This window comes from Seriola aureovittata, chromosome 16 (assembly GCF_021018895.1).
Source record: "Seriola aureovittata isolate HTS-2021-v1 ecotype China chromosome 16, ASM2101889v1, whole genome shotgun sequence".
Taxonomy (NCBI): Eukaryota; Metazoa; Chordata; class Actinopteri; order Carangiformes; family Carangidae; genus Seriola; species Seriola aureovittata.
This window is the reverse complement of record NC_079379.1, coordinates 9617477-9641854: the sequence shown is the minus strand read 5'-3', so window position 1 is coordinate 9641854 and position 24378 is coordinate 9617477. Positions and strand designations below refer to the sequence as shown.

Below are 24378 nucleotides of genomic sequence, written 5' to 3'. Positions count from 1 at the left end.
GCTGTCTAAAATATGTAATTAATTGTTATACTCCAAATGGATACTGCTTTCTGTAATTTATATTTTGCAAAAAAGCCAAACGTCAGCAGCAGCTGCAACGTCATATTTACGCGTCAGTGTTTTTGTTGAAGTCGGCGCACAGCACCATTTGAGTTTGGTAAGTGAATTAATTAAGTACAAGCTAAAAACTGTTAGATAAAGTGGTTTTAACAGTCTGCATATGGTTTATTATTCTGACAGGCTGGTAGTTTACTTTTTGTGTGGTCTGAATTGGCAACATTTGTATTCTTATGGAAGCAGAACATTTGCTCTCTGGCTAGCGACCTAATTAGCTTATCTGGGCTAGCAGCGGTGGACGAGCTGAAAGTAAATAAACGAAATTATTCATGTTTATTCATGTTACATAAACTGTGTTCGTTTCCAGCTGTTAATGCAGTTGTCTGTATTATAGCGGTTGCCACCATGGTGGTGTTTCCAAGTTCACTGACGGAGGAAGAGGAGGCCCTGCAAAAGAAATATGCTAAACTAAAGAAAAAGGTAAAGTATTGAAAAACATGAAAACATTTAAGACTTGGCATTTTAAATAAAGACGTGAATATGTAATATTCAAACGTTTGTTTTAATGGCGTGTTGAATTCTCCGCCATGGAGTGTGTGACTCAGAAGTCAAAGTCAATTTATTTTTATTTATTCATTCATTTAGTCATTTATAGATCATATTTGAAAACAAAAAAAGTAGCACTTTAGAAATCCTAACTGGTGCCAGTCCATGCAGATAAAAGATAAAAAAATCATAATAAAATTAAATCAATTCTGTACTTGACTGGCGAGATGAGGCTGACGGCTGATTCTTACATTGAGAAGAAACGAAAGTAGAATCTGCAAGTCTTTAATGGACAGGGAAGAATTTCGTAAGTGATATAAGATGGAAGAAGCCCAATGAAATAAGTATTTAATGGTTTCTTTGTGTTCTTTTTTTTTTTTTTTTAATTGTTGTTGTTTAACTGTCTTTTCAGAAAAAGGCACTGCTTGCCTTGAAGAAGCAGAGTTCAACCAACCAGACAAACCAGAGTGGCTTGAAACGGAGTAAGTGCCTTTGACTGAATTTAGAATAATTTGTCTTCTTCAACACTTGTCTAAACTAAAATACATTTTTGTATTAACTCGCCATCAGCATTCTCATTTGAATTTTTCCCCAGCGTCCCTAGTGTGTACACCCAGTTGGCAGTTTATTATGCATTAGTATTAGCTAGGTCTAAACTGGCACCTGAGTCAATGATTTAATTGATTAATTTATTGAATCACTTTATTTTATATAATGTATACAGTGACACCTGTTGAGACTCTGATCTTTTGTTCAAATATATCCTGTTCACAAGAATTAAAAAAGCAAACGAAAACATAGTGACAAGAGGAAACACAATAATGAATGAATGAATCATAAATGTTCAAGCCATAAATAATAACAACTGGACAAAAATATACATGTGACTTGGCTGCATATTTGTATATTTATTCAGTCACATTAAAGTAATCAAAACAGCATTTATTTAGTTGATTGCTCATTAACTACCTTAATCTGCTTAAAACTGGGTATACATGGTATACAGAACATCTTGCACACACATTTATGTTACACTTTTCTTCATCACAGCATTGTCGGACCAGCCCGTTGTTGACACTGCAACAGCAACAGAGCAAGCAAAGATGCTTATCAAGTCAGGTGCCATCAGTGCCATCAAATCAGAGAACAAGAACTCAGGTTTTAAACGCTCTCGAATGCTGGAGATTAAACTCAAGGTAGGATTGTCATTGAATATACTACATGGCCCATAACAAGATAATTTCTGGTGTTTGCAGGTGAGGGACATATAATCAGATAGTGGAATAACGTGGGCACATGGCTATCAATTGATATGTTATTGTGGAATCTATATGCTTGGCAGACACATAATTTTTTTGAAAAACACTCAGGGAAACAAAGCAGTTACATTGTGACAGTGAACCTGTGAGGAGAAGGCACCACAGCACTAAGCTCACTGTTAGTTTGGTTGGTTATTGAACTTCTTTTTCCCCGCTTTGTTTTGGTCATTCACTTGTTTAATTGTTGCTCTTTATCCGGCACAGGACCCTGAGAAAGGCCCAATTCCTGCTTTCTTACCATTCCAAAGGAGCGTCTCTACAGATGAAGAACAACCTGAGGTTTAGTGGAGATTTAACATGATATAACATGACCACTTTGTTGCAACCGGTGTTTCCTTTTCAAATTGTATCATTTCTTCAAATTTAGAATATTGATTAATTATATCGTAAAAGCACCAATACAGAATTTACATGTTGCTGTGGCAGATAATTGCAATTGCTAAAAAGACATATATGCCACATTAAGCACATCTTCAGATCAAAACATCAGGTGATCAGTGATGTTCAAAAATGACATATACAGGTTGAGGAAAAATTTGTAACGCTCTGTGTTGTACTCGGGCAGAAAACCATAGGTACGGCTTATTCTGATGTTCTCATATTTGTGCTTCCTCTAGTCTGGGAAGAGAGCCCAGAGGAAATCTCTGTATGAGAGGTAATGTCCAATAATCACGATTGAATGAGCGAAACAACCAGTTTAATACACCGTCAGTGAGTATCTGTGAATGTAACATTATTTCCCTGTGTGCCTCTGCAGCTTTGTCAGTTCAAGCGACCGATACCGGGATGAGGACGACGGAGGCAGCATGTCATCCAGCCGCGACATGGACAGAGAGAGAGAGCGAGAACGAGAAAGAGACCGCGACCGAGAGCTGGACAGGGAGCGGGACAGAGACAGAGAGAGAGACCGGGAAAGGGATAGAGACAGAGGCAGGGAAAGAGAAAGAGAACGAGATCGGGACCGAGAAAGAGACAGAGACCGGAGCAGAGAAAGAGATCGAGACCGGGAAAGAGAAAGGGACCGGGACAGAGACAGAGATGGACCATTTAGACGTAAGCCAGCATTTTTTCTTGTCATACAAGGATATTATACAATTATGCAACAGGGAGTCCATCATAGGGAAGGCAGAGATGCAGATTTCTCTACAAATAGTACCATCAGCTGACAAGAATGCATTGCAGAGCCAAGTCATAATGTGGGTGTAGTGTGGTGGTGGTTGTCAAAAGATCTGTCTCCCATGTGCTTATCCTCAGGGTCAGACTCGTACCCAGAGCGGAGAGGAGTGCGAAAGGGGAATACAGTATATGTTTACGGCTCTGGGCTTGTCGAGGACAGCCTGCGCTCTGCCTTCTCTCAACATGGAAACATCATCGACCTCTCCATGGACAACCCACGCAAGTATGGACCCATTATACAAAGCTGTGTGCACATATACTTCATTTCTGTCTGCTGTTCTGATAAGAAACAGCAATAAAACAATTGTGATTACACAACGTACTATTCTCTCCTATGTTTCCTATTTCTCTTTCTAGTTGTGCGTTTATCACGTTTGAGAAGATGGAGTCTGCGGACCAGGCTGTAGCTGAGGTAGGTACTAATCAATATCAGAAAAACTGACAATAATACATATAGTCCTCTTCCTCTATAAATAATATTGCATCATCCAAAACAAAGCAACAAACAAATAAGAGGGATTCATCAAAGAAGTTCAAAACAGAATATACATGTAATTCAGAGCAGAGCAGGCAGCCACCTGATCATTAAAACAATGAAATAATAATTAGAAAAAAAAAAAAGTATGTGTTAAAGCATTGAGTATGTCGGCATAAAATTTACAGAAGTAGCACAGTACATTTGCACAGATATTCAATTTTATTTCTGTCAGGGAAGCCTAAATATCAGGTTTAAGTTTTTAGATAGAATTTTAGCTAGGTATGATATTAGGAGATTGCCAAATATATATAAATAAATAAATGACTATGATCAAAATAGTAAATATAAGTTTACAATGTAAAATAAGGTTTGTGGCATGTGAGATAATTTACTGAAGTTCTATAACATTTTAATGAATAGTGTTGCCTCTATTAGTATTCTAATGTTGATATTACGATGGTTAATTAGTAATTACACAGTTGTGATCTTAGTTCCTCAGGACACTGAATTAAAATTTTGTGTCTGAATAAAAAGAAAGAACCCCTATACGACTATTGTCATTATTGTACTATAATTAATTTAAAGTGTTTTGTCAAACTATTTTCCCACAGTTGAGAATTAACTTTCATACTCAAGTAAATTTTTACTGTTAATTTAATATGTCTAAAAAATCAATTAATAATGAAATCTAGCCATTCTTTTAGTTTACTAGAAGACACTTGGTACTTGTGGTCCTGCTCATGTAGACTTCATACAAAGTAGACCTTGTTTTTTTTTTTTTTTTTTTTTTTTTTTTTTTTAAATCTCACAGCTGAATGGAAGCACCGTGGGAGACATTCACATCAAAGTCAGCATCGCCAGGAAGCAGCCCATGCTGGATGCTGCCACCGGCAAATCTGTGTGGGCGTCACTGGGTAAACACATCACTGTTATTGTTTGTTTAGACACTGATCAGACTCTGTGTGTATGTGTGTGTGTGTGTGTCTGCACAGCATGGATTAACCTTCACCACTGTCTCTCTTCTTCCACAGCTGTGCAGAACAGCACTAAAGGCTCCTACAGGGACAAGAGGAACCAAGTCGTGTACAGTGAAGATTTCCTCTGAAGGAGAAGAATGTTTTTGCATTTTTGCATAGAGCTTTTCATGTTTTTGTTTTAATCAACTGTTGCCTGGCTGCAGAAGGTGTCTGTTTTGCAGGATAAATACAAATCCTCTGTTGTCTTTTATTTCACATGATTGGTATGTGATGCTGTGTGTGAATTTTGTTCATGAAACTAGAGATACTGTTTTGTGGAGCTTAATAAACAGTATCCATACATTGTTATGTTGGCTGAGATTTCCAATCGTTTTGAATTGACAAGACACGGTCAAAGTGGGAATAATATCCATTATGATGTAGATAAATACGATTACATTGTAGTCAAAACCTAAATAATGCAGTTGCAAGAGTCCAGACCAATTCTCACACCATGTCAGATACTTGCAGCTCCTCTAACTACTACAATAACCACAGGCATTATGGGTACAGTAAAGTATTGCAATCAGAATAGGCTGGGTGGAAGTGCTTCAGGTAAACTTTGACAACAGGTCATGTGGGTAAATGCACACCAAAATTAGTCAATGCTCAGCGATTTGTTTGACAAAAGGATGACTGCAGAGTATGTTCCAACATTTTTAAGGTATGTTTAACACAAGTGTCAGGTACAGTCAAATACATACACACCTGGTGGCAATCTGCAAGTCAGAAACACCTGAGTTCATCACAAACAGTGAACTCTCGGAAAAAATTCACAGTATTCTTAATTTATTTACCTCTTAGAGAGAGTTAGAGATGTTATGTCCCAAAACTGTTGAAATGTCTAAATAACCCACTTAAAAGACGAGGACGAAACGAATGCCCTATATTCATTCACTCACCACTGAACAATTAAACAAACATACAGACCTCAGAGTTATCTTTACCTTTCTCACTTGTTAATGATATCAGATTGTAGATTGACATTGGGTGGTGTATGTATTCTCTATATTTCTGACAGTTATAGTTAACTTTGAAGATTAAGATTTTAAAAACCTATAATGAGCATATAAAATACACTGCATCATTATACTGCAGATTAAACCACCAAACAGTACATAGAATAGCACAGACCAACTCCATCTAGACCAGTAAAATGCTGCTCACGTTAAAGCATCAGTAATAGTTATTCAGTTGTATAATAAATATAGTAATAATTTTACACTTTCAATTAAAATTTTCTAATATGTCACATTGGATCTTCAAATGTTTTACACATTTTAGCCACATCTTGCTCTGTGATTCATTAAGGGCCCTGCATGCCTTCACAGGTGCTTTCAATTACCCTGGTAAATTAGACCAAACTATGTATGATGCACTGTAATCCATGTACAAATAACAATGATGGTGTAAGCTGTGCTGCGCTCTCACAGGTGCAACACAAACGAAGCAGTCTGCTGACAACATCACAGCTTTGATAGCGGGTATAATCAGGCTACATAAGTAAAAGCACCTGCGTGGGTGGACGGTGGCTGTGTGTGTGTGTGTGTGTGTGTGTGTGTGTGTGGGTGGGGGGGGGCTTTAATTTGCGTCCATGTCAGGAAATTATACATGTGAGCAATGTTCACATCGAGCAGAGAAGAGGCTTTTGAATTATTTTATTTACACTCGTTTATATGATCTTTTCTTTGAAATGTGGCCAGGCATTGCACTCAACGTGTACTACATGTATTCAAGTTTAAGATTACAGTCTTCAGTCAAACTAATCAAACTATTCTAACAGACATTAAACTCAATAGGCTTTTGTCATAGCAGATATTTTGACATGGCAAAGGAGGAAAAGCCACAGGTGGAAATAATAAAATCAATGACGGCTGAATTCCATTTGGCTTGTTCAGTTTCAGGGTTCAATTATGGTTCATGTGCTGGCTCAGTGTTGTGAGCCATGGTCGAGACACTTGACTAGAACAGAGCAATCGTTAGTGTTATTAGTAACACCTGTACTTTTTCTATTATGACAAGTCAAACTGTCTGGTGTGAAAAAGGTTTGGCTCGGTGAACACGGGTCGTGGACTGTTAAATCTCAGTCATTTTTACATATATCCATCACTTAGTATGCATATTCTTATGCAACTTTGAAAAATATTTCATGTGACAGGGCTTTTATTTTCACAGTCTGAGATTTTTTAAAAGGCCTCATAGTCAGTTTTCAACAGTGAGTGAGGAGATCATTCCCACAGAATGATCTCCTCACTCTACAGCACTTTCCGAAATTCGCTGTCGGGCCTGAGCAGCTTTAGTTTAGACACTTTGTGGTCTTTGGCCTATGACACTTGTTCAGTAACCAAACATTCCTGTTCTTCCTCTCTTATCCTTCCAGCAGCTCCTCTCGCTCTCTCAATCTCCTCCTGCTCATGCAGGGAGTTCTGCCCCGTGGTTTTCCCGTGTTGCTCCTTCAGGTGGCGTCGTAAGGCGGGCTTGTGGGCAAAGCGGGCATGGCAGTAGGCGCAGTGGTGCGGGCGCTCGCCACTGTGGAGGTTCATGTGGTCTATCAGTGTGGATTTTTGAGTAAAAGTCTTATAGCACAGGGGGCACTGGTGGGTTTTGCCGGCGCCCCGGTGCACGGCCATGTGTCGGGTGAGGTTGGCGGAGTGGTGGAAGTGTTTGCCACAGCAGGGGCAGGCGTACAGTAAGTGAGTGGAGCGGGAGTGGACAGCTAGTGAGTGGGCTGAGGGGAAAGTCATGCCGCAGTGCTCACAGATTACAGGTCCTGCTACGCTTGAAGTGGACCCGACAACTGCGACGGATTCGTCCCCTCCCTCATTTGTTCCAACAGTTGCCATCCCTGAACTCCCCTCGCCGGCACCACAACTAGATTCCTCCAGGGAATACTGGTTCAAACTGTTGGCTGCCATTGGCGAACCCTTTTCTCCCTGAGCTTCACCCATGCTGAAGTCTAACCCCGGGAGTTCGAGTGACACGTAACTTCCTGTCTTCAACCCTTCTTGGCTGTAGTCCAACCCGATACCCCCACCTAATCCAGCGGTTGTTAGGTACCACAAATCCGGGTGGTGAGCCAAGCCTGAGGATCTTTTCTCCTGAGATGACACCCACCTTCTCCTTTTGAAACCCCTCCCCCTGCCTCTCCCTCTGCCCCGGCCAATTTTATGCTCAGACAGCCTTCTGAAAGCGCGGAGCCCCTCCACTGAAAGTCCTCCAGTGCTGAGATCTTCTGTTTGATTCAAGTCAAATTCACTGCCTTCTCCTCTGATCACAACACCTTCTGTCTCTGGGTAAGAAGCATCTGGAGGTGCATCAGAGGGAGCGCCTTTCTCCTCCTCCCTGTCTCTGTTCATCTGCTCCTCTTCGGAAATGTACACTCTGAACACATCGTAGTCCTCCTGTCTGGTTTCTTCCTCATCTGATCCATTAACCTATAACAGAGTTGAAGACTGAGTCAGCTATCAACTAAAGAGCCCACCATTTATTACACTTCAATTGACCATGTACGGGGACCATTTATAACTGGGTATACAGGGGCTGCAGGGACAGGAGGAGGAAGACAGTACCCTTTTTTGCCTGTGTGTTGCCAGATATTATTCAGGCAACAGTTGTGAATTTGTTTAACTCTACTAAAAACTAAAAATGAGGACAGACAGGTAGACTCAGGCTAATGTGGCAATTAACACAAGTGATTAGTCAAAAGGTGCCTAAAGGAATACTACAACATTAATTTTTTGAGTACTAAATATTCACCTCTGTGAGCCTGAATGGTGAGAGAAAGTGCCAACCAAATTATCTCTATTAAATTAATCAGTGTGTGTCATAAACACTGCAAATGATCTGACATTGTATAGGTGTAAAAAAGTGCCCTGGTCTCTGGTTTATCTTTCACACACACAAACCTTAATGCATGGCTCATCCAGCACGGGACTGTCATCGTGGTGTTGACTGCTGCCCTGAGCAGACACATCGCCGTTGTTCTCCTCCACCGGTCGTACTACAGGACTGTGTGGATCCACAGGGGAGGGTCGGCTGGGGGGAGGAGATGCAACAGAATGAATGCTGCCACTGACGATCACCGGTTGAGACTGACCTTCCTCTGCAGTCATCTAGAGGAAGAAAAGGGAAACAGGGACAAAGACTGAGCTGTATAACTGAAAGTTATGAAATCGAAATCGATGAAAATGTAATACTGTATATTATAAAATGTAGAAAGAAAAAAGAGGTATGAGAGGGCCAGTAAGCACTTACGTAAAGCTGGAATAAAACTGGAACAAACACACATTTGTCACATTTTTTTTTACACAAAGACTATATTAATTTACAAGCTACAGGAAAAATAAGGGATTCAAACTTGACTTTCATTTTCATCTTTTCAGATTGAGCCTAAATAAATTATACCAAATTAAATCTGGAAAAATCCAGAGAAACAAGCCGGTGTGAATATTATTTCCCAGCACTGCACAACATATTGTATGTGTCAACTAGAAAGACTAAAACCGTTGATTTATTTGGGTTACTGACCTTCGGTGGACTGGGGTTCTTTAGCTGGACATACTTCTTCAGAGCTCCTCGGCAGCGCTCTACAATATGCTCCATCTGCAGGTAGCTGGCAGCGGTCAGGTAGTTGACGATGTCCTCTGGGTTAAACTGCAGCACACCAGTGTAACAAGACTGGAGCAGGTCACACACCACTGTGGAGCTATACAGCATTGACACCTGGATAAAAATGTGAAACAAAAACACGGAGAAGCACTGTTTGTACTCAGAGTTAAGAGCTGAAGAGAGACACAATGACAGCTTTGACAGTGTGAAAGGGTGCGCGTTGACTTCGGCCAACCTGAAGCTTGGCGGATGGGTTGAGGAGGAACTGGTCCCTCAAGAAGGGCGAGCAGGCAGCAAGTACAACCTTATGCCCCCTGAATGTCTGGTTGTTGGCCACTATGGTGATGTCACAGAAATGCTGACGGGACCTCAGAGAATTCATGTGCTTCAGGGTCGTGTCCCCGTGACCCGGTAACCGGAAACACAGCATCTCCATCTTGCCTGAGTAGAAATCAGAATTTTTGTTATTGTCTACAAATTACAAAAATCAAGTATTGATGGCAAATAACTAAATTGGATGATCTTTAGACAATCAATACATGGACAAAATGGCTGATGCAAATAAATACAGGTCAAATAAACAGTGGATACATCGTGGCTGCCTGATTTCATACACACCGTCGCCTGAGACCTAAGATTGGACTAGCAGAACTTGTAATGCAGTCAGACACTGTTTCACATTACATTGCATGCATACAGCATGATTGCAAGCTCATCTTTGTTCCTATATGAAATCAAGCTGTTAAGAGGGTCAGTTTTCATACTTATATCTTGAGGTAACAAAATTCATTACTAAGCAGTTGCTCTAGCTGCACATGTCAAACAGTTTTGCAACTACAAAAACCACAAACAGTCAGTGCTCAAGATGCAAAGGTAGTATTAGTGTAACTAGGTCAAATAAAGGCATTATTTTCTCTTGTTTGGTAGCTGCTTGTAAAAAAATTATCTAAATATGGTAAATATTCATGTCTTAAAAGACTGACTGAAACATAGAGGTGAAATAATTAGTGGATTCATATGTAAATTAATAAGAAACCATTTGGTAATCAATCATTTCCTCTTCTCAAATGTGAGGATTTGCTGCTTTGCTTTGTTATATGTGATGGTGAACTGAACATCTTTTGGTTGTGCGCTGTTGATCACGTATTTGAGGGAATTTAAAGATGCAGCTTTGGGCTCTATGAAATTGTGATTGACATTTCTCACTATTTTCTGACACTTTCTAGACAGAACAGTCCAGCGAAAGATATCTAAAATACTGTTAAATCATCGAGCTGGCTAACATGATGTGTGGATCAAGACTGAGTTGATCAAAACTGACAAAAAACAAAAACCACAGAATATTTCAATCAATACCTCAAGATTCATAATGGTGTTGATTTAGGTGTGAATACTGGTGATCTACTATCATGACTGTATGCTATGAGTGAGTGATATGGCCTGTGACAAAAATCATTAGCAATGTTGACATGTTGGATAAACCTCAAGTACAAGCTATTATTCTTTTAAATTCAGGTTTAAAGTATGTTCAGGAGATTGTATCACTAGTTTGGCACGTGTAAGAAAAAGGATATATTTAAAGTGTGTTCCTAACTAGTTACGTGTTTAATGTAATCCGGTATATCGGATGGCATCTACCCTCACGTCACTGTATAGATATTTTATCGATAAATCGCCCGTTTTGATTTGAGGGACGTTGAAAAGTTAGCTAACGTGCCTGTGTGACAGTAGCTACGAAGAGAGACTAACAATGCATCTGTTTCAGAACAAGTGTCTAATATCTATATACAAGTCCATAATCAAATTGAGGCTAATTTGTTGACTGATGTGATTCCCATAAGAGCTTTAAATCGATTATGATACAGTTGTTTTCCTCTTTTCCTTGTGGCCTAGCTAACCCACTTGTCTGATCGTTAGCTAACGTTAGCTACTGGTTAGCTTGCTGATAACCATTGATATAAACAAACAAAAGCTCCCGTTAAACTTTGCCGTCACTAACCTTCCCCGTTCCCTTTGTTGAATGTCTTGTGAGCTCTCTTTAAAAAACAAAATCAAGGTTTTATTTCAACAGGACAAACGTTGACTGAAGTGGCGATATTTGACCGGCAGTATTTTCTCATCCCTGCTGCCACTAGCTTCCACCCCGATATCTGTTTACTTTTTGGCCTTTTTGGAGGAAGCGCATCCCGTGACAATAGCTACAAACCATCGGACCTTTTCCGCCTCTAAACTGACTTTGAATCGGTTTTCGTGGGAAGCCTCTCCTCGTGGATAGTAATAAAACCAGTGTACGCACGCTGACTCCTGATCAGCGGCGTTCAGAATCAACTGACATTGGGGGGCGGGGCTTGACCCGTGACATAGTACGTTATTTACGTCGACGCTAGTTTGGGAAACATGTCGGCATCTGAGACAACGACAAAGGTAGGAACCCCACTGCAATACAAAATGATACGTTAATGAAATTTAACTTTGTTCAAACGCCTTTAAACGCAATAGCCTACACAGCCGAACCATGTCAGTAAAGCTGCAGTATGCCACATCCCAAAATACCTTAATTTGTCGGTTGTAAGAGCTCTTTGTTGCAAGCTGTGCTGCACTGCTAGCATCATTAGCCTGTAACAGTTTTGAGGATTGCTTTAATGTTTTTGAATTTTTACTTATTTTCTTGATTCTTTGACTGTTTGACCATTGCATATTTGACGTCTGTTGTTGTATTAAACCCGCGTTTAAGATTTTTCTGCATGGACCTTTTTCAAAGCAAATCCGCAGCCAAAAAAGTCAATCTACAGAAGCGAAATGGGAGGATTTGTAAGTAGCCAGTGAGTGAAATTTAGCCTCATATTCCTTTCTAGTTTGCCGACTATTGTTGGCTGAAGCACACTGCTTTGGTTTTTGTGAAAGGAATGAATGAGTTGATTGACTGATGGCGGTAAAGTCGTGTCAACAGAGAACATCAGTCATTGGTTGAAAGGTTTATTTTGCAGTAGGTGGAAATTAAACACAGGACTTGAGCGGTTGCAAACACATGAACAGCTGCTATTGTTATGTTATTTCGTTATTTTTTTTTGTGTGTCTCTGGTGATTGGATTTAGATGGAACCAATTACCACATTGCATCTCATGTATCTCCACACAGTTAATTACATCTCAAGTATTTTGTCATTCATCCTGATTTACACTGGAAAAACAAACATCATGTTTAGTTCAGGGACATTCACCTGTGATGACACAACCAAAACCTGAACCAGTAAGTAAGTATTATCCAGTGATGTAAGAAGTATTTAGATCCTTTACTTAAGTATAATTGCCAAAGGTAAGAATACTCAATTATAAGTAAAGGTCCTGCATGAAATACCAAACAAATTTCAAAGTAAAATGACTCCTTTTGTCCCTGTGACGGATTCATTAATATATGACATTATGATCTTTAACAATGTGTTGTATTTTATGACATAGTTTTTTCTTCATATTTCTACATTAATACATATACATTTAACTAGTAACTACAGCTATAAAACAAATGAAGTGTGAAAGGAGTATGTTTTAGATGATTAATGTAACATTAAATGGAAATAAAAGTAAAGGAGAAGTATTTCAAAATTGCACATAAGCGCTGTGCTTGAGTAAATGTACTTAGCTGCCTTCCACCTGTGGCATAAACTTTGTGTGTTTCCTAGGAAACATGTCTTGACTAGCATATAGAGCAAAAATAATTATTAGTACATTAATGGATAACCAAATGGCTGTGTTGTAGAACCAATGAATAGCTGTGGTGTGAGATTAAAAAAAGGACCACATCAAGAGTTATCTGTCTTAATTACATGGTAGTTATCAATGTAATCCTGTGAATTTTTATAAAATGAAGCTTAGCTACTTGAAAAGCCAGTGAAAAAGAAACTAAATGATATCAGAAGTGCAGTAGATTTGTTGCAGTCCAAGTATAGCTAATAATTTCTTCTAATTCATTGTCAAAAACAAAGTAGACCATAGTTCTGAAGTTTGAGTGTTACTGTGCGTAAATTATTACACAACTCCAACAAAAGCTAAATTATTTCACGTTCTTGTTGCTGCTTGAATTGCAGTGAATAAATTCCTTTACTGGTCTGTATTCCTGAATATCAGTTGCTTTAAAAAATGATGGATACACATTTTCTGACTTATTTTCCTGTTGTTTCTCTATCAGGAGCCCCCTGAAGAAAATGACTCAGAAACACCCGCAGAGCCGTTAGCTGGACCAAGTCAAGTCAAGGAAGGTACATATACATCTCATCTCTGCAGATGATACATGAGGGGTTTGTACTAATGTTTGAAATCTGTGCATTTCAGGTAAACAGACCAACAGAATTATATTGCTGTTTTGATTTTCACTCCATGGCTGTGGTAGTTTTCTGAAGTCATGGGCTCTGAATGTTTCTCAGATAATGCAGCCCCCGCCACAACTGCTGTTGCCAAGAAGACCGAGCCCATGGGTGGTATCCCATCGATGTTGTCACCTCAGCAGCCTGGTAAGGAAGCATCCAGAGCTGGAGAAGAGGGCGAGAAATCGTCACCTGCCTCATCCCCAAACAAACCTGCTCCAGGTGAGACTTGGATCCAGCCTGCTTTCATTCAGTGTTGCTGAAATGGTGGCTCCTTCTGTTTGAGTTACCTGATTTTATCTGTCTCAGATTTTACAATAAGATGAAGAAACTGTTTTGATCCTGAAGCATAAATTCAACAGTAAGAAATATATTAAGTAAGATATTATTATAGCAATATGATAATATAAAATAAAATTTTTCAGTGGATAGCTACCTTTCAGCAGTTACAAGGATTTTTAAAACAGTACTCAGTAAGTGGTTTTATGTCCCTATCACAGGCCACGCAGCAAAGTCCATTCCATCAACATCCTCCTCTTCGTTGTCCTCCTCTCCTTCTACGTCAACCGTGTCCCCCGGCCGAGCAAAGATGAGCGTTTCTGGACCCGGCAGCAGTAAATCCACCCTGCCACCTGCTCCTTCCTGCTCCTCTGCCACAGCTTCCTCATCTCCCTCTATCTCCCCTGCTCCACCAAAGATCCACCGAGCCCGCAAGACCATGAACAGGCCTCCACCAGGACAGGTGAGCCTATTTCATCTCTAGCAAGGAGCTAGCATTTTCATTTGAATTGAGTGGAGTCAAATATGTAACTTTTTGTCTTGATTTTATTCCAACATTTGGCATCTGACGTTGCTTTGGCCCAGTGTCTTTTGATTCTTTAACAGAGTGCATTTTTCTAGCCACTGACTAAACAAACACACACAGTATAGGAGTGGTTCTGTTTTTTCTTTTATATATAATATAACTTGAGTCACTTTTTTGTTCCACAGATGAGTCACGTTGAGGCACCTGTGACTCCCTCAGGATCCTCTGCCTGCCTTTCCCCTGACACTGAAACTGGTTTGTATCAGTAAAATATTCCCACCGACTAATATTTACCTGTGTGAAATAATTTGTTAGCTGTGAATAAAAAAGAGTCAGGGGTCCTTGTTAATATCAAAGCTCACTCTCATGGTTTATGTTGCTTTGTCATGTTTCCTGCAGGTGTAAAAAGGAGAAAACTGGATCATTTATCTGACAACACAGCTGAGAAGTCTGAGAACATTCCAGACAACGCTCAAACTGCGGTAAGATGATGTTTCTGCGTGCATATAATTTACACTTTGCTACGATAAGCTTTCAGTGGTTAATGTTGTCTATTGCTGATGTCTTTTCTGATTTCTTTTAAAACTCAGGAAGAAATGTTCTTCCATAAAAAGGCGGAGCCTGTTGCCAAGAACGCACCAGTGAAGAGCTGCAGCAGTGTGGGGAAGTCAGAAGAGGAGGCGGCCAAGAAAATACAGATTTCCAGTCCGTCCACGCGAGATTCAGAAAAGGTGTGAGACTTAGATTTACATATTGTCCCTTGAAACTGATTACCCATTGTCAAAGTCATTTTTCCATTGTTAAATTTGTGTTTCTTTTGTTTCGTTAATAGTTTGAAGATGGTGGGGGAGAAGCAAGGCAACATACTAAAGACATAGAGGGGTCACTGAACATGTCAGATCATGTGAGTGACTCTATCGGTTTTACTACCCTGCTGATTACTTATATCTCACCTGAAGATGTCACTCAAGCCTGACAATACCAGCCCAAAATTGTTGTATCATTGTGCACTTGCTTGAAAATACAGAATGTATAACAACTCAAACTCCTTCCTATACCTAATTGAGAAGAGAGCACCACTTGAAAAAATTGAAAAACGGGTAGGTGACTGAAAAATATGTTTCCCTGCACTTTACCGCCACCAGCTGCAGAATAGTGAGAAAGCAGTGGCAGGACTGTTGAAATTCAGTCAAAAAATAAACCACTCAGAAGTTTCAACCTCTTTTCTCCCTTTCACACATGTCAAATGTTATATTCAGACAAACTTTCTCCCATGCAGAGTTCAGAGTCCGAAACACAGAGAACCGCCCAGAGCAGAAATGAGAGCGAGGAGTCTTCATGGCCGCCGTCAGACCAGGAGAAAGAGAGAAACACTGCTGATGTGGTGGAGACGCTGGGAGGTGAGTGACATTACTTATGGGGTTTTCTGAAACCACACTTGTTGCACAGCTGTAAAATGTGCCAAGAGCAAGCAGTCATCAAAAACTAGCGTTTTCTTCTGTTGATCAGTGACAAAAAAAAGCCCAAATATATTTTTGTTAGTGTTGTCAATTCAGTGTTGGGTTGCTGTTTAAAAGGAGTTAATTGCCTCTCATTGATGTGGATCATTTTCCAGTATGTTTTTTTCTTATGCCTAATGCTCATAGTCATTTGATCGTTCCTCAGCAGGAAGGTCTGCAGAGTACACAGAGGTTCCCTTGGGTGCTCTGGACATTGCTGCTGCTGACAGTTTGACACTTTCTCCTCATCATGGTAGGTTTATGATCGATACGTCACTGCATATAGCTCGGCTATAAATTATACTAATATTTGGGGTTCATGACCCTGAATGAAATAAAAAAACTTTTGTTTATCTCTTTCAGCCTTAAGATCACAAACAAATTTTCTGAAAAATCAATTTTTTTTTCCTCTCCTGTGCAGACGGAAGCGATGCAGGAGACACGGAGCGGCTGGAGGAGCTTCCTCTGTGCAGCTGCAGGATGGAGGCTCCTCGTGTGGACAGCACCAGCCACCGAGTCAGCAGACAGTGTATGGCCACTGAGAGCATCAATGGAGAGGTCTGTCTCTGTCTTTGCTTTCTGTGTTGACTCTGCATTTGGTCATTTGAATTAAGAACCATCATTTGCATCATGTGTAGATTTGGACAGCAGAGTGTGATGCATTGTCCGCTGGTCTTTGATAGTTCATAAAGCTCGCAGATAGCTTTCGTGGGAACTCCAGCTGTGTAATCTAATCTTTTCTCTCCTGCTCTGTTTCTCAGCTGAGGGCTTGTACCAGTCGGACTATTAAAGGGGAGACCATGCGGCCCTCCAGTCGGGTGCCCCTTATGGTGCTTTGTGACGTCCATCGTTCACACATGGTCAAACACCACTGCTGTCCTGGGTGTGGATACTTCTGCATAGCGGTAAGAGTTTAAACAACCTGTTGTGGTTAAACAGAGATATAACTTAAAGTTAATGTTAATGCTTTGATACTCTCTTCTTCCTCCTTGATGCCCTGCTCTGTTCTCTACTTTCTTCTCCTCAACATCCTACCTGCTTCTCCTCTTTCTCCCTCTTGCATATCCTAAATGTTCTCCTTTTTCAGGGCACGTTTCTTGAGTGCTGCCCGGACCAGCGCATCGCTCACCGTTTCCACCGCGGTTGTGTGACGGTTCTAGGCGGCGGGCGCAGCAGGGCAAATGGCGGTGGTATGCTTTTCTGTCCCCACTGCGGCGAAGATGCCTCGGAGGCCCAGGAGGTCACCATCCCCTCCTTCAGCTCCTCCACAGCCTCTGCAACCACCGTTGTCACCATGTCGGCATCCTCCACCACCACCCCGTCCCTGCCGCCGTCTGTCCCCACTGCACCCTCGCTCACCGCCTCCACAGGGGGGATGAAGGATGGGAAGATGCCCGAAAGACCGGTCAGGTATGACTGACTGACATAAGAATTATTGACCGATTTGACTCCATTCACCTGTACAAAATGTCATTTCCTTACATCTTCCCTCCTTCGTTGCATCTTCTAGTGCTCGTATGCGTAGCCATGGTTTGGTAACATTGGCAGTGGAGCAGCAGCAGCCTCCGCAGCCTGTAGCCTCAGTAGCGACTGTGGCCACCATCCCCCCAGCAGAGGAAGGAGTGGACAGTGTGGGGCCCTCTCTCTGTATGCCAAATGGGAAACCCATCAGCCCTGGTGCACTTCCACCTGGGCCCAGCAGGGCGGCGCTGCAGAAGGCCATTCTAACACAGGACACAGAGAGGTCGGAGTTTAGTTTAAGATTTTACGATTATCAGTCACAGTAGGTTCAAGGGATCAAACAATGGACTAGATACAATAATTAATAGATTTTTTTCTATATCATGTTGTTTTGGGTCTTTATTTACTACTTAGTTTAAAATTGAGCTTTCAATGCTTGTCTCGTTTGTTTCCTTAAAGTATATACACACTGTAAGCACAGTATAAAATCATGTTTGAGTTGCCGTAAAACTTATTTTACTCTTTTGAAGATGTTTGTGTGCTAACAGTTTAGAGATGTTCTATACTTGAAAATATCTGATCTGCAGCTGCTGATAATTGATCAATATTTGTTCTTGAAATCCTGAAAATTGCATGCATCTCTACTAACCAGCTGTTAGAACAGTTTTATGCAAACGAACAGTTCATCTGCAGCTACAGCAAAATTGCATGATGGGTCAAGCAAGACAAAATATTTGTTTTGTTAGCTTTAGCTCGTCCAAATGAAATGACATGTTTCAGTCAAAGGGAGGAGCTCAGACTATTTCAGACCACAATGGAAAGCCTGTTGTTTTTGATTTGCCAGGAGGAAGAAACTGAGGTTCCACCCTCGCCAGCTCTACCCCGCTGCCAAGCAAGGAGAAGTGCAGAGAGTTCTGCTCATGCTGAGTGAGTGGCAAATATGCCTTTATTGTAGACTCTACTTTTCATCTGGTTTCTCAAAGATGAGTGCTGTCTGTATTGAAATACAGACGGCAACAGAAAACTTGTTGTCTGGGTTTGATCATTCTCATGGCTGCTGTAGATCTGTACAGATTTGTCTATGAAGACTGTGCTTTTGTATTTGTGTGTGTGTGTGTGTGTCAGTGGAGGGCATTGATCCAACATACCAGCCTGACTCTCAGAACAGGCGCTCTGCTCTACACGCTGCTGCTCAAAGAGGACTGCTGGAAGTCTGCTACATGCTCGTACAGGTGAGAAATTCAGTGCATTGTTAGCACCTTCCCTTCTTTTACATGATTATTAGTGATGATTAGTCATTTTATATCGGGATGTGCAGGGTGACGTTTTCAATTTTCTTATTTTGTCTGACCAACTGTCCAAACACAAAGATATTCAGTATGTTATCAAATATAAAAAGAAAACCAGCAAATATTCCCACATGAGAAGCTGTTTAAGAGTGAACGGTGGCGTTTTCGCTTTGAAAATGACTGAAACAATTAATCGATCATCAAAATTATATTCTGTCGATCATCGAATGCAGCAAACATTTCAGTTCTACATTTTTAGTGTAAACAAGCATGAGTAAAAATTGAGCAGTAAGGGATAAAAATTGAAACCAGTGCATTTAGAATCATTGCAGAAATATCTTAAACTTTACTTTAAAGAAGCCATGCTCTGTAACAGGTGTTTTTGGGGGACTTTTCACAATCTCACCAAGGCTTGTGCCTTTTGGATTCACAATTATTTTTAATTGTATACTGACAGGCTGGTGCTCAAGTGGATGCCCAGGACAAAGACCTGAGGACTCCACTGTTGGAGGCTATCATCAATAATCACTTTGAGGTGGCTCGTTACCTGGTCCAAAACGGCGCCTGTGTCTATCATGTAGTAAGTGTCTCGTAGTGCCTGAAATAAAATAGAATAAATGTGAACATGTACAGGTTTGATTTGATATGGATTTCAGTCTTTGTTTACATCATTACTCATCAGGAAGAGGATGGATATACTGGCCTCCACCACGCAGCCAAACTGGGCAGCCTTGAAATCGTCAGCATGCTGCTGGAGACGGGGCAGGTTGATGTCAACGCACAGGTAAAGGACACGATAGACAGATAGATAGATAGATAGATAGATAGATAGATAGATAGATAGATATGTGATCATTCAAGAAAAGTGCATCTTAACTGTCTTACACCGACTCATACGAGGCCAGTGTTGCCTAATTTTGATTCTTCTTTGTTGGTTTTAGGACAGTGGTGGCTGGACACCGATCATTTGGGCTGCCGAGCACAAACATGTTGACGTGATCAGAGCACTGCTTAACAGAGGAGCTGATGTCACCATCAATGATAAGGTAAGTTTCTACTACTCAACACTGGGCTTAGAAAAAAGTGTCTTTTCAGTCTTTTTACTTAATTTCTAGCAGCTCCCCTCGGTATGCCTGGTAATATACATTCACCAGAGCTGGATTTTAGAACTTGACTCTGGTGGAACTTGTCTGATCTATTTTATGCCTAAATATCTATATCAACCTTTGTGGGGTTTTTTTTTTAGCCCTTTTATTTTCCCTTGTGTTGCTGAAAAATCACAATACAGAGGTCTGGATTCGGCTTGTGTAATTGAACTTTTAAGAGGTGATCTTGAAATACTTGATTTGGAAAAATATGTTTTATGCAGGAATGTTAGTCAGTGAGTCATTTGGTCTGTAGAATGTAGAAGGTCTGTAGAAAATGGCATAAAATACCTGAAACAAGTTTCCAGGGTCCATGGATGCTGAATACCTTTCTGTCAATCAACTAATCAACTAATGATTTGATCAACTAATTGTTTCAGGTTTGATTTGCTCAGCCAAATTTGCTTTGACTGCTGCTGTTGGAAACATTAAACACACCTCGTCTTGTGTGTCAAAGGACTTTGCCTGAAATGATGAGAAAATGTTAAAGCTATATAAACTGTGGTGTAACGAGTCGCGACAGAGACGGAACAGCAAAATGGATGTAGTTGTATGAAAATATTTCAGGTTATTACTTTAAACAGTCCCTTGTTTCCTTCCAGGAACTGAACGTGTGTCTCCACTGGGCGGCGTATGCAGGGAATGTGGACATAGCAGAGCTGGTGTTGAACGCTGGCTGTTCCCTCGCCTCAGTTAACATGCATGGAGACACGCCGCTCCACATCGCCGCCCGAGAGGGATACTTGGAATGTGTTACGTGAGTCACTGTCAATCACAAGCTGTATGCCCATTTAATGTAGGGGTCACTTGTATCTGTTGCTTTAAGCTATGCCACCTATCTAACACTTAACCATGGGTGCAATACTTTTTTTCCACCAAAAACATCTGTCTTTCTTTTGCAGGTTGTTCCTGTCCAGAGGTGCAGATATTGACATCATGAACAGGGAAGGAGACACACCTCTCACCCTTGCACGGGTTGATACACCAGTGTGGGTCGCACTCCAGATCAACAGGAAGCTGCGGAGGGGAATAACCAATCGCATGCTTCGGACTGAAAGAATCATCTGCAGGTAGGTTGTGTTTTTTTTGAAGGAGCCCTGTTTTATGATGAGCTTGTTCTTTGTAACCCCATTTTTTTTGTCTTCTGATGTTTAACTCCCTGATAGTCCTGATTTAACCCCTTGCTTTCTGTTCCAGTGACATAGCGCAGGGCTATGAGAACGTGCCGATTCCCTGTGTGAATGCAGTGGATGACGAGGGCTGTCCTTCAGACTACAAATATGTTTCAGAAAACTGTGAAACTTCAGCGATGAACATAGACCGCAACATTACACACTTGCAGGTAAAATGTAAAACAAGCTCTCATTCTGACTTCATTGTTCTCTTTCTATAGTACAAACACACACCTACATCCTCGGCAGGGAAAAAATACATCTCATTAATTCTGTCATCTTTTCTTTTAGCACTGTAGCTGCACTGATGACTGCTCATCTAGTAACTGCCTTTGTGGACAGCTCAGCATCCGTTGCTGGTATGACAAGGTAAATAGAAATATTGTTTTAAAAGCCACATCGTCAAAGTAATTTACTCAGAAAACCTGTAGGATTTCATTGTTGGAATCTTCAACCCTGGCAGAATTTTTGCATTTGAGTTGTATTGTGGGTAATGTCGCCGCCAGGTTTTGACAAGAAAGAAGAATGTTTGAAACAAACAAAAAAAGACTATCTCTGGTTCTGCTGCATCAATTTTGATCATTTTTATTTAAACTGTCCTTGATGAGTCTGACAATGTTACAGGAGTGCACTGATAAATCAGTGGCCTCCTCTTTAAGTAGTGAGACATTTAACATGAAATTGACCAGCTTCATGTGTATTCCTTATGGGGAGCCACCACCTGGACCAGCAAGCAAAAAGAGAATTATTCTGTAAGATCAATTAAGATCTGCATAGTTTGCAATTACAATTTTTTTTTTTTTTTTTTTTTTTTTTTTTTTTTTTTTTTTTTGGTTTGAAAGTCAGTGATGTGTGTGAGGTTAGGGACTAAAATCCAATGGTTACAGAATATTTCAGTGTTAAACTGAAGAAGTGAAAGTAATTGCAACTTGTTTTTGCCTTTTTTTTCTTCTGTTACCAGGACCAGCGGCTGCTCCAAGAGTTCAACAAAATTGAACCTCCACTTATATTTGAATGCAACATGGCGTGTTCCTGTTATCGAACATGCAAGAACAGGGTAGTACAGGCGGGAATCAAGTAAGAATTTTAAGTGCATCTCGTGCAACATAATGTTTGTCAGCCGTGTATCATAAAAGGTTAAAATGTGATGGTTCTGTTTTTGACAGAGTATTGCAGGAACTAGTTTAGCTGATGAACAATCCTTGTGAAGTTAATGGGCTTCAAGTGAGAGAGTGTTTCCAGTTTGCAATACACGCCTCAAAAGCCCAATATTTTAGCTCAGTATTTATATCTTTGTTATTTTATCAGTATGCGGACTGATTACCTTGAAATTGTTTAGTCCTCTTGACTACTACAGTCTGAACTTTCATTATTTCCTATTTTTCCAACAGAGTGCGTCTTCAGCTCTACAGGACCGAGAAGATGGGCTGGGGGGTTCGAGCTCTGCAAGATATTCCCCAGGGAAGCTTCATCTGCGAGTAAGAGAAACCTGTCCCTTGCACACACACAACAGGTTGCTCTTATATTAAAAGTCAGAGTTTAAAAGTTTCATCCCTCTTTCCACACAGATATGTCGGAGAGCTGATTTCTGACGCAGAGGCAGATGTTAGAGAGGACGACTCTTACCTGTTTGACCTAGACAACAAGGTAAACCTTTTTTAAAATGTGCTTTTCAGTTTCTGCTTTATAGAGATAGATGACAGTGCTGGGAATTTCCTGTATAATGAATATCGTAAATAACTAACCAGACCTGATCTCATGCAGTCAGCAAACAGATTGTATCTACAACTGCTGAGCTAGACAACATTGCCCCAGTTTTTAGCTTACAGCAGACTTTCTCTAGCCTTTGGTAATAACTCTAAAGGGACACTTTTAACATTTAGAAATCAGTCACACACAAAGCTCATCAAAAATAATCAGTCTTATATTCTGTGCCATGGAGTAAAAATTTATGGGAACTCTGCTGCATAGGTTAGGAATAAATAAATAATAGGTTTTACTTTTCTTGTGTGTTTCTTGTGTGTTTCCCGTGCAGGATGGGGAGGTGTATTGTATTGATGCCCGGTACTACGGCAACATCAGCCGCTTCATCAACCACCTCTGTGACCCCAACCTCATCCCAGTACGTGTTTTCATGCTGCACCAAGACCTGAGATTCCCCCGCATCGCCTTCTTCAGCTCCAGAGACATCCTCAGTGGACAAGAGCTGGGGTGAGAAGTCGAGAGGCGTTTATATTATTTCTTCATTTTCTTTCTTTACATCGTCCCAGCTGCCTTTCTGTGATTTCTTCCATGTCCATCCTTTTTTTTTTTTTTTTTTTTTTTTCTTGCAGTCATTTTTGTAGTCTTTGAGCATTCAAGGTTTTATTTGTTACTAACATATTTAACCCAAAGTCCCATCTGAGTTGACTGGTCCTGTCTGTTTCATTAGGTTTGACTATGGAGACCGGTTTTGGGACATTAAGAGCAAGTATTTCACCTGTCAGTGTGGATCAGAGAAATGCAAACACTCGGCCGAGGCCATCGCATTGGAGCAAAGCAGGCTGGCTCGGCTGGAGGCCTGCCCAGAATCAGGAGCTGACTGTGGGATAGCCATGCTAGGAAACTCTTAAAACACTTACCCATGGGGCCTTTGGATAAACCTCTTCAGTTTTACATACGCACATTGGCAGTGGAAATACACCTTGAAGGTTTTTTCATGTATAAAGTTCTGTTTGATGTTTGGTGCTGTTTTTTCTACTTGTGATTTTTTTTTTTTTTTTTTTTTTATTTGAGGACATGGGCCTTAACATTTTTAAATGTTGTGTGTATTATGTTTGAAGAAAAGAGGATGTCTTGTGATTCTGTATGTACAGTATTTTTACTGTATCTCACTCTGAACTTTTGCCTTGACACATGAAGTTTGTGCATTAGGAATCTGCCATCATATAACAGTCGTATATATTCATGTATTTTCTGTTGTGCCAACAAACACAATGCATTTTAACGCAGTACAGTAATGGGTCAGCCTCTAGCCCATACTGGACTTCATACGGACCTGAGGGATAGTGTTGTTTTTGGATGATTGTGTTAGCCTTATTTTCTTTATTTTTATACATATTGTCTTCTTTGTCACATTTAGTGTAATAAATTAGCTCATGAGTTGGTCTTTGGGCTCTTGTATCAAGTGTAATTTTTTTTTTCATTTTAAATCTGTGTTCACTGGTTTACAACAGGATGTGACTGACAGCTCTTCTTTTCTTTTAAAAACAGCAGCCAAACACTTTTAATGACATTTAAAGTTACCTTATATGTGCAGCATTTAGATTTAGATCAAGTTTGTTTTGCAGATACCAGGCAGAGATCATCAAGAGTGTTATCTGCTGGTGTTATTATATTATATTGTTTTATCACTAGGGGGCATCTACAGTTCACAATGCAAAGCTTGAGGAGAGATGGGGGCAGGAT

At 40.5% G+C, this 24378-nt stretch overlaps 3 protein-coding genes across 5 annotated transcripts; 2 read left to right on the top strand and 1 right to left on the bottom strand.

Moving 5' to 3' along the window:
• Positions 1 to 37: 37 nt before the first annotated feature.
• nelfe (negative elongation factor complex member E) lies at positions 38 to 4901 on the top strand. Its single transcript, XM_056399777.1, has 11 exons — positions 38 to 157; positions 452 to 537; positions 1016 to 1085; positions 1654 to 1799; positions 2127 to 2201; positions 2540 to 2577; positions 2680 to 2975; positions 3177 to 3321; positions 3456 to 3510; positions 4388 to 4490; positions 4608 to 4901. The coding sequence occupies exons 2-11, from the start codon at positions 463 to 465 to the stop codon at positions 4679 to 4681; spliced, it is 1077 nt and encodes a 358-aa protein (XP_056255752.1). The 5' UTR covers positions 38 to 157; positions 452 to 462; the 3' UTR covers positions 4682 to 4901.
• Positions 4902 to 5236: 335 nt separating this feature from the next.
• On the bottom strand, positions 5237 to 11484 carry LOC130184021 (zinc finger and BTB domain-containing protein 12-like). The gene is made up of 5 exons (XM_056399776.1): positions 11200 to 11484; positions 9436 to 9641; positions 9120 to 9314; positions 8498 to 8704; positions 5237 to 8026 (listed from the first exon to the last, which is right to left on the bottom strand). The coding sequence occupies exons 2-5, from the start codon at positions 9634 to 9636 to the stop codon at positions 6917 to 6919; spliced, it is 1713 nt and encodes a 570-aa protein (XP_056255751.1). The 5' UTR covers positions 9637 to 9641; positions 11200 to 11484; the 3' UTR covers positions 5237 to 6916.
• Positions 11485 to 11582: 98 nt separating this feature from the next.
• On the top strand, positions 11583 to 24093 carry ehmt2 (euchromatic histone-lysine N-methyltransferase 2). Of its 3 annotated transcripts, none has more exons than XM_056400115.1 (28): positions 11583 to 11624; positions 13386 to 13455; positions 13621 to 13782; positions 14061 to 14302; positions 14551 to 14620; positions 14765 to 14847; positions 14956 to 15096; positions 15198 to 15269; positions 15645 to 15765; positions 16034 to 16117; positions 16286 to 16422; positions 16626 to 16769; positions 16952 to 17274; positions 17375 to 17608; positions 18170 to 18252; positions 18451 to 18557; positions 19072 to 19194; positions 19297 to 19398; positions 19556 to 19660; positions 20344 to 20516; positions 20662 to 20829; positions 20957 to 21101; positions 21223 to 21300; positions 21893 to 22008; positions 22323 to 22409; positions 22500 to 22578; positions 22967 to 23142; positions 23363 to 24093. In XM_056400115.1, the coding sequence occupies exons 1-28, from the start codon at positions 11598 to 11600 to the stop codon at positions 23541 to 23543; spliced, it is 3633 nt and encodes a 1210-aa protein (XP_056256090.1). In that variant the 5' UTR covers positions 11583 to 11597; the 3' UTR covers positions 23544 to 24093. The 3 variants fall into 3 exon arrangements, with proteins under 3 accessions (XP_056256090.1, XP_056256091.1, XP_056256089.1); XM_056400116.1 differs by having other exon boundaries at positions 16031 to 16117; positions 20362 to 20516; XM_056400114.1 differs by having other exon boundaries at positions 16031 to 16117.
• The last annotated feature ends 285 nt before the right edge of the window (positions 24094 to 24378 follow it).

Bases quoted from the DNA above. Each gene is read 5' to 3' on its own strand.
- nelfe (XM_056399777.1), top strand. From the start codon at position 463: ATGGTGGTGTTTCCAAGTTCACTGACGGAGGAAGAGGAGGCCCTGCAA. The intron at 2,202-2,539 runs GTTTAGTGGAGA...TGCTTCCTCTAG, and splicing joins CAGATGAAGAACAACCTGAG to TCTGGGAAGAGAGCCCAGAG. The intron at 4,491-4,607 runs GTAAACACATCA...CTTCTTCCACAG, and splicing joins ATCTGTGTGGGCGTCACTGG to CTGTGCAGAACAGCACTAAA.
- LOC130184021 (XM_056399776.1), bottom strand. From the start codon at position 9,636: ATGGAGATGCTGTGTTTCCGGTTACCGGGTCACGGGGACACGACCCTG. The intron at 8,705-9,119 runs GTCAGTAACCCA...TTCTTCCTCTAG, and splicing joins AGAACCCCAGTCCACCGAAG to ATGACTGCAGAGGAAGGTCA. The intron at 8,027-8,497 runs GTTTGTGTGTGT...ACTCTGTTATAG, and splicing joins TGGATGAGCCATGCATTAAG to GTTAATGGATCAGATGAGGA.
- ehmt2 (XM_056400114.1), top strand. From the start codon at position 11,598: ATGTCGGCATCTGAGACAACGACAAAG. The intron at 15,766-16,030 runs GTGAGTGACATT...ATCGTTCCTCAG, and splicing joins TGTGGTGGAGACGCTGGGAG to CAGGAAGGTCTGCAGAGTAC. The intron at 19,195-19,296 runs GTAAGTGTCTCG...ATTACTCATCAG, and splicing joins GCGCCTGTGTCTATCATGTA to GAAGAGGATGGATATACTGG.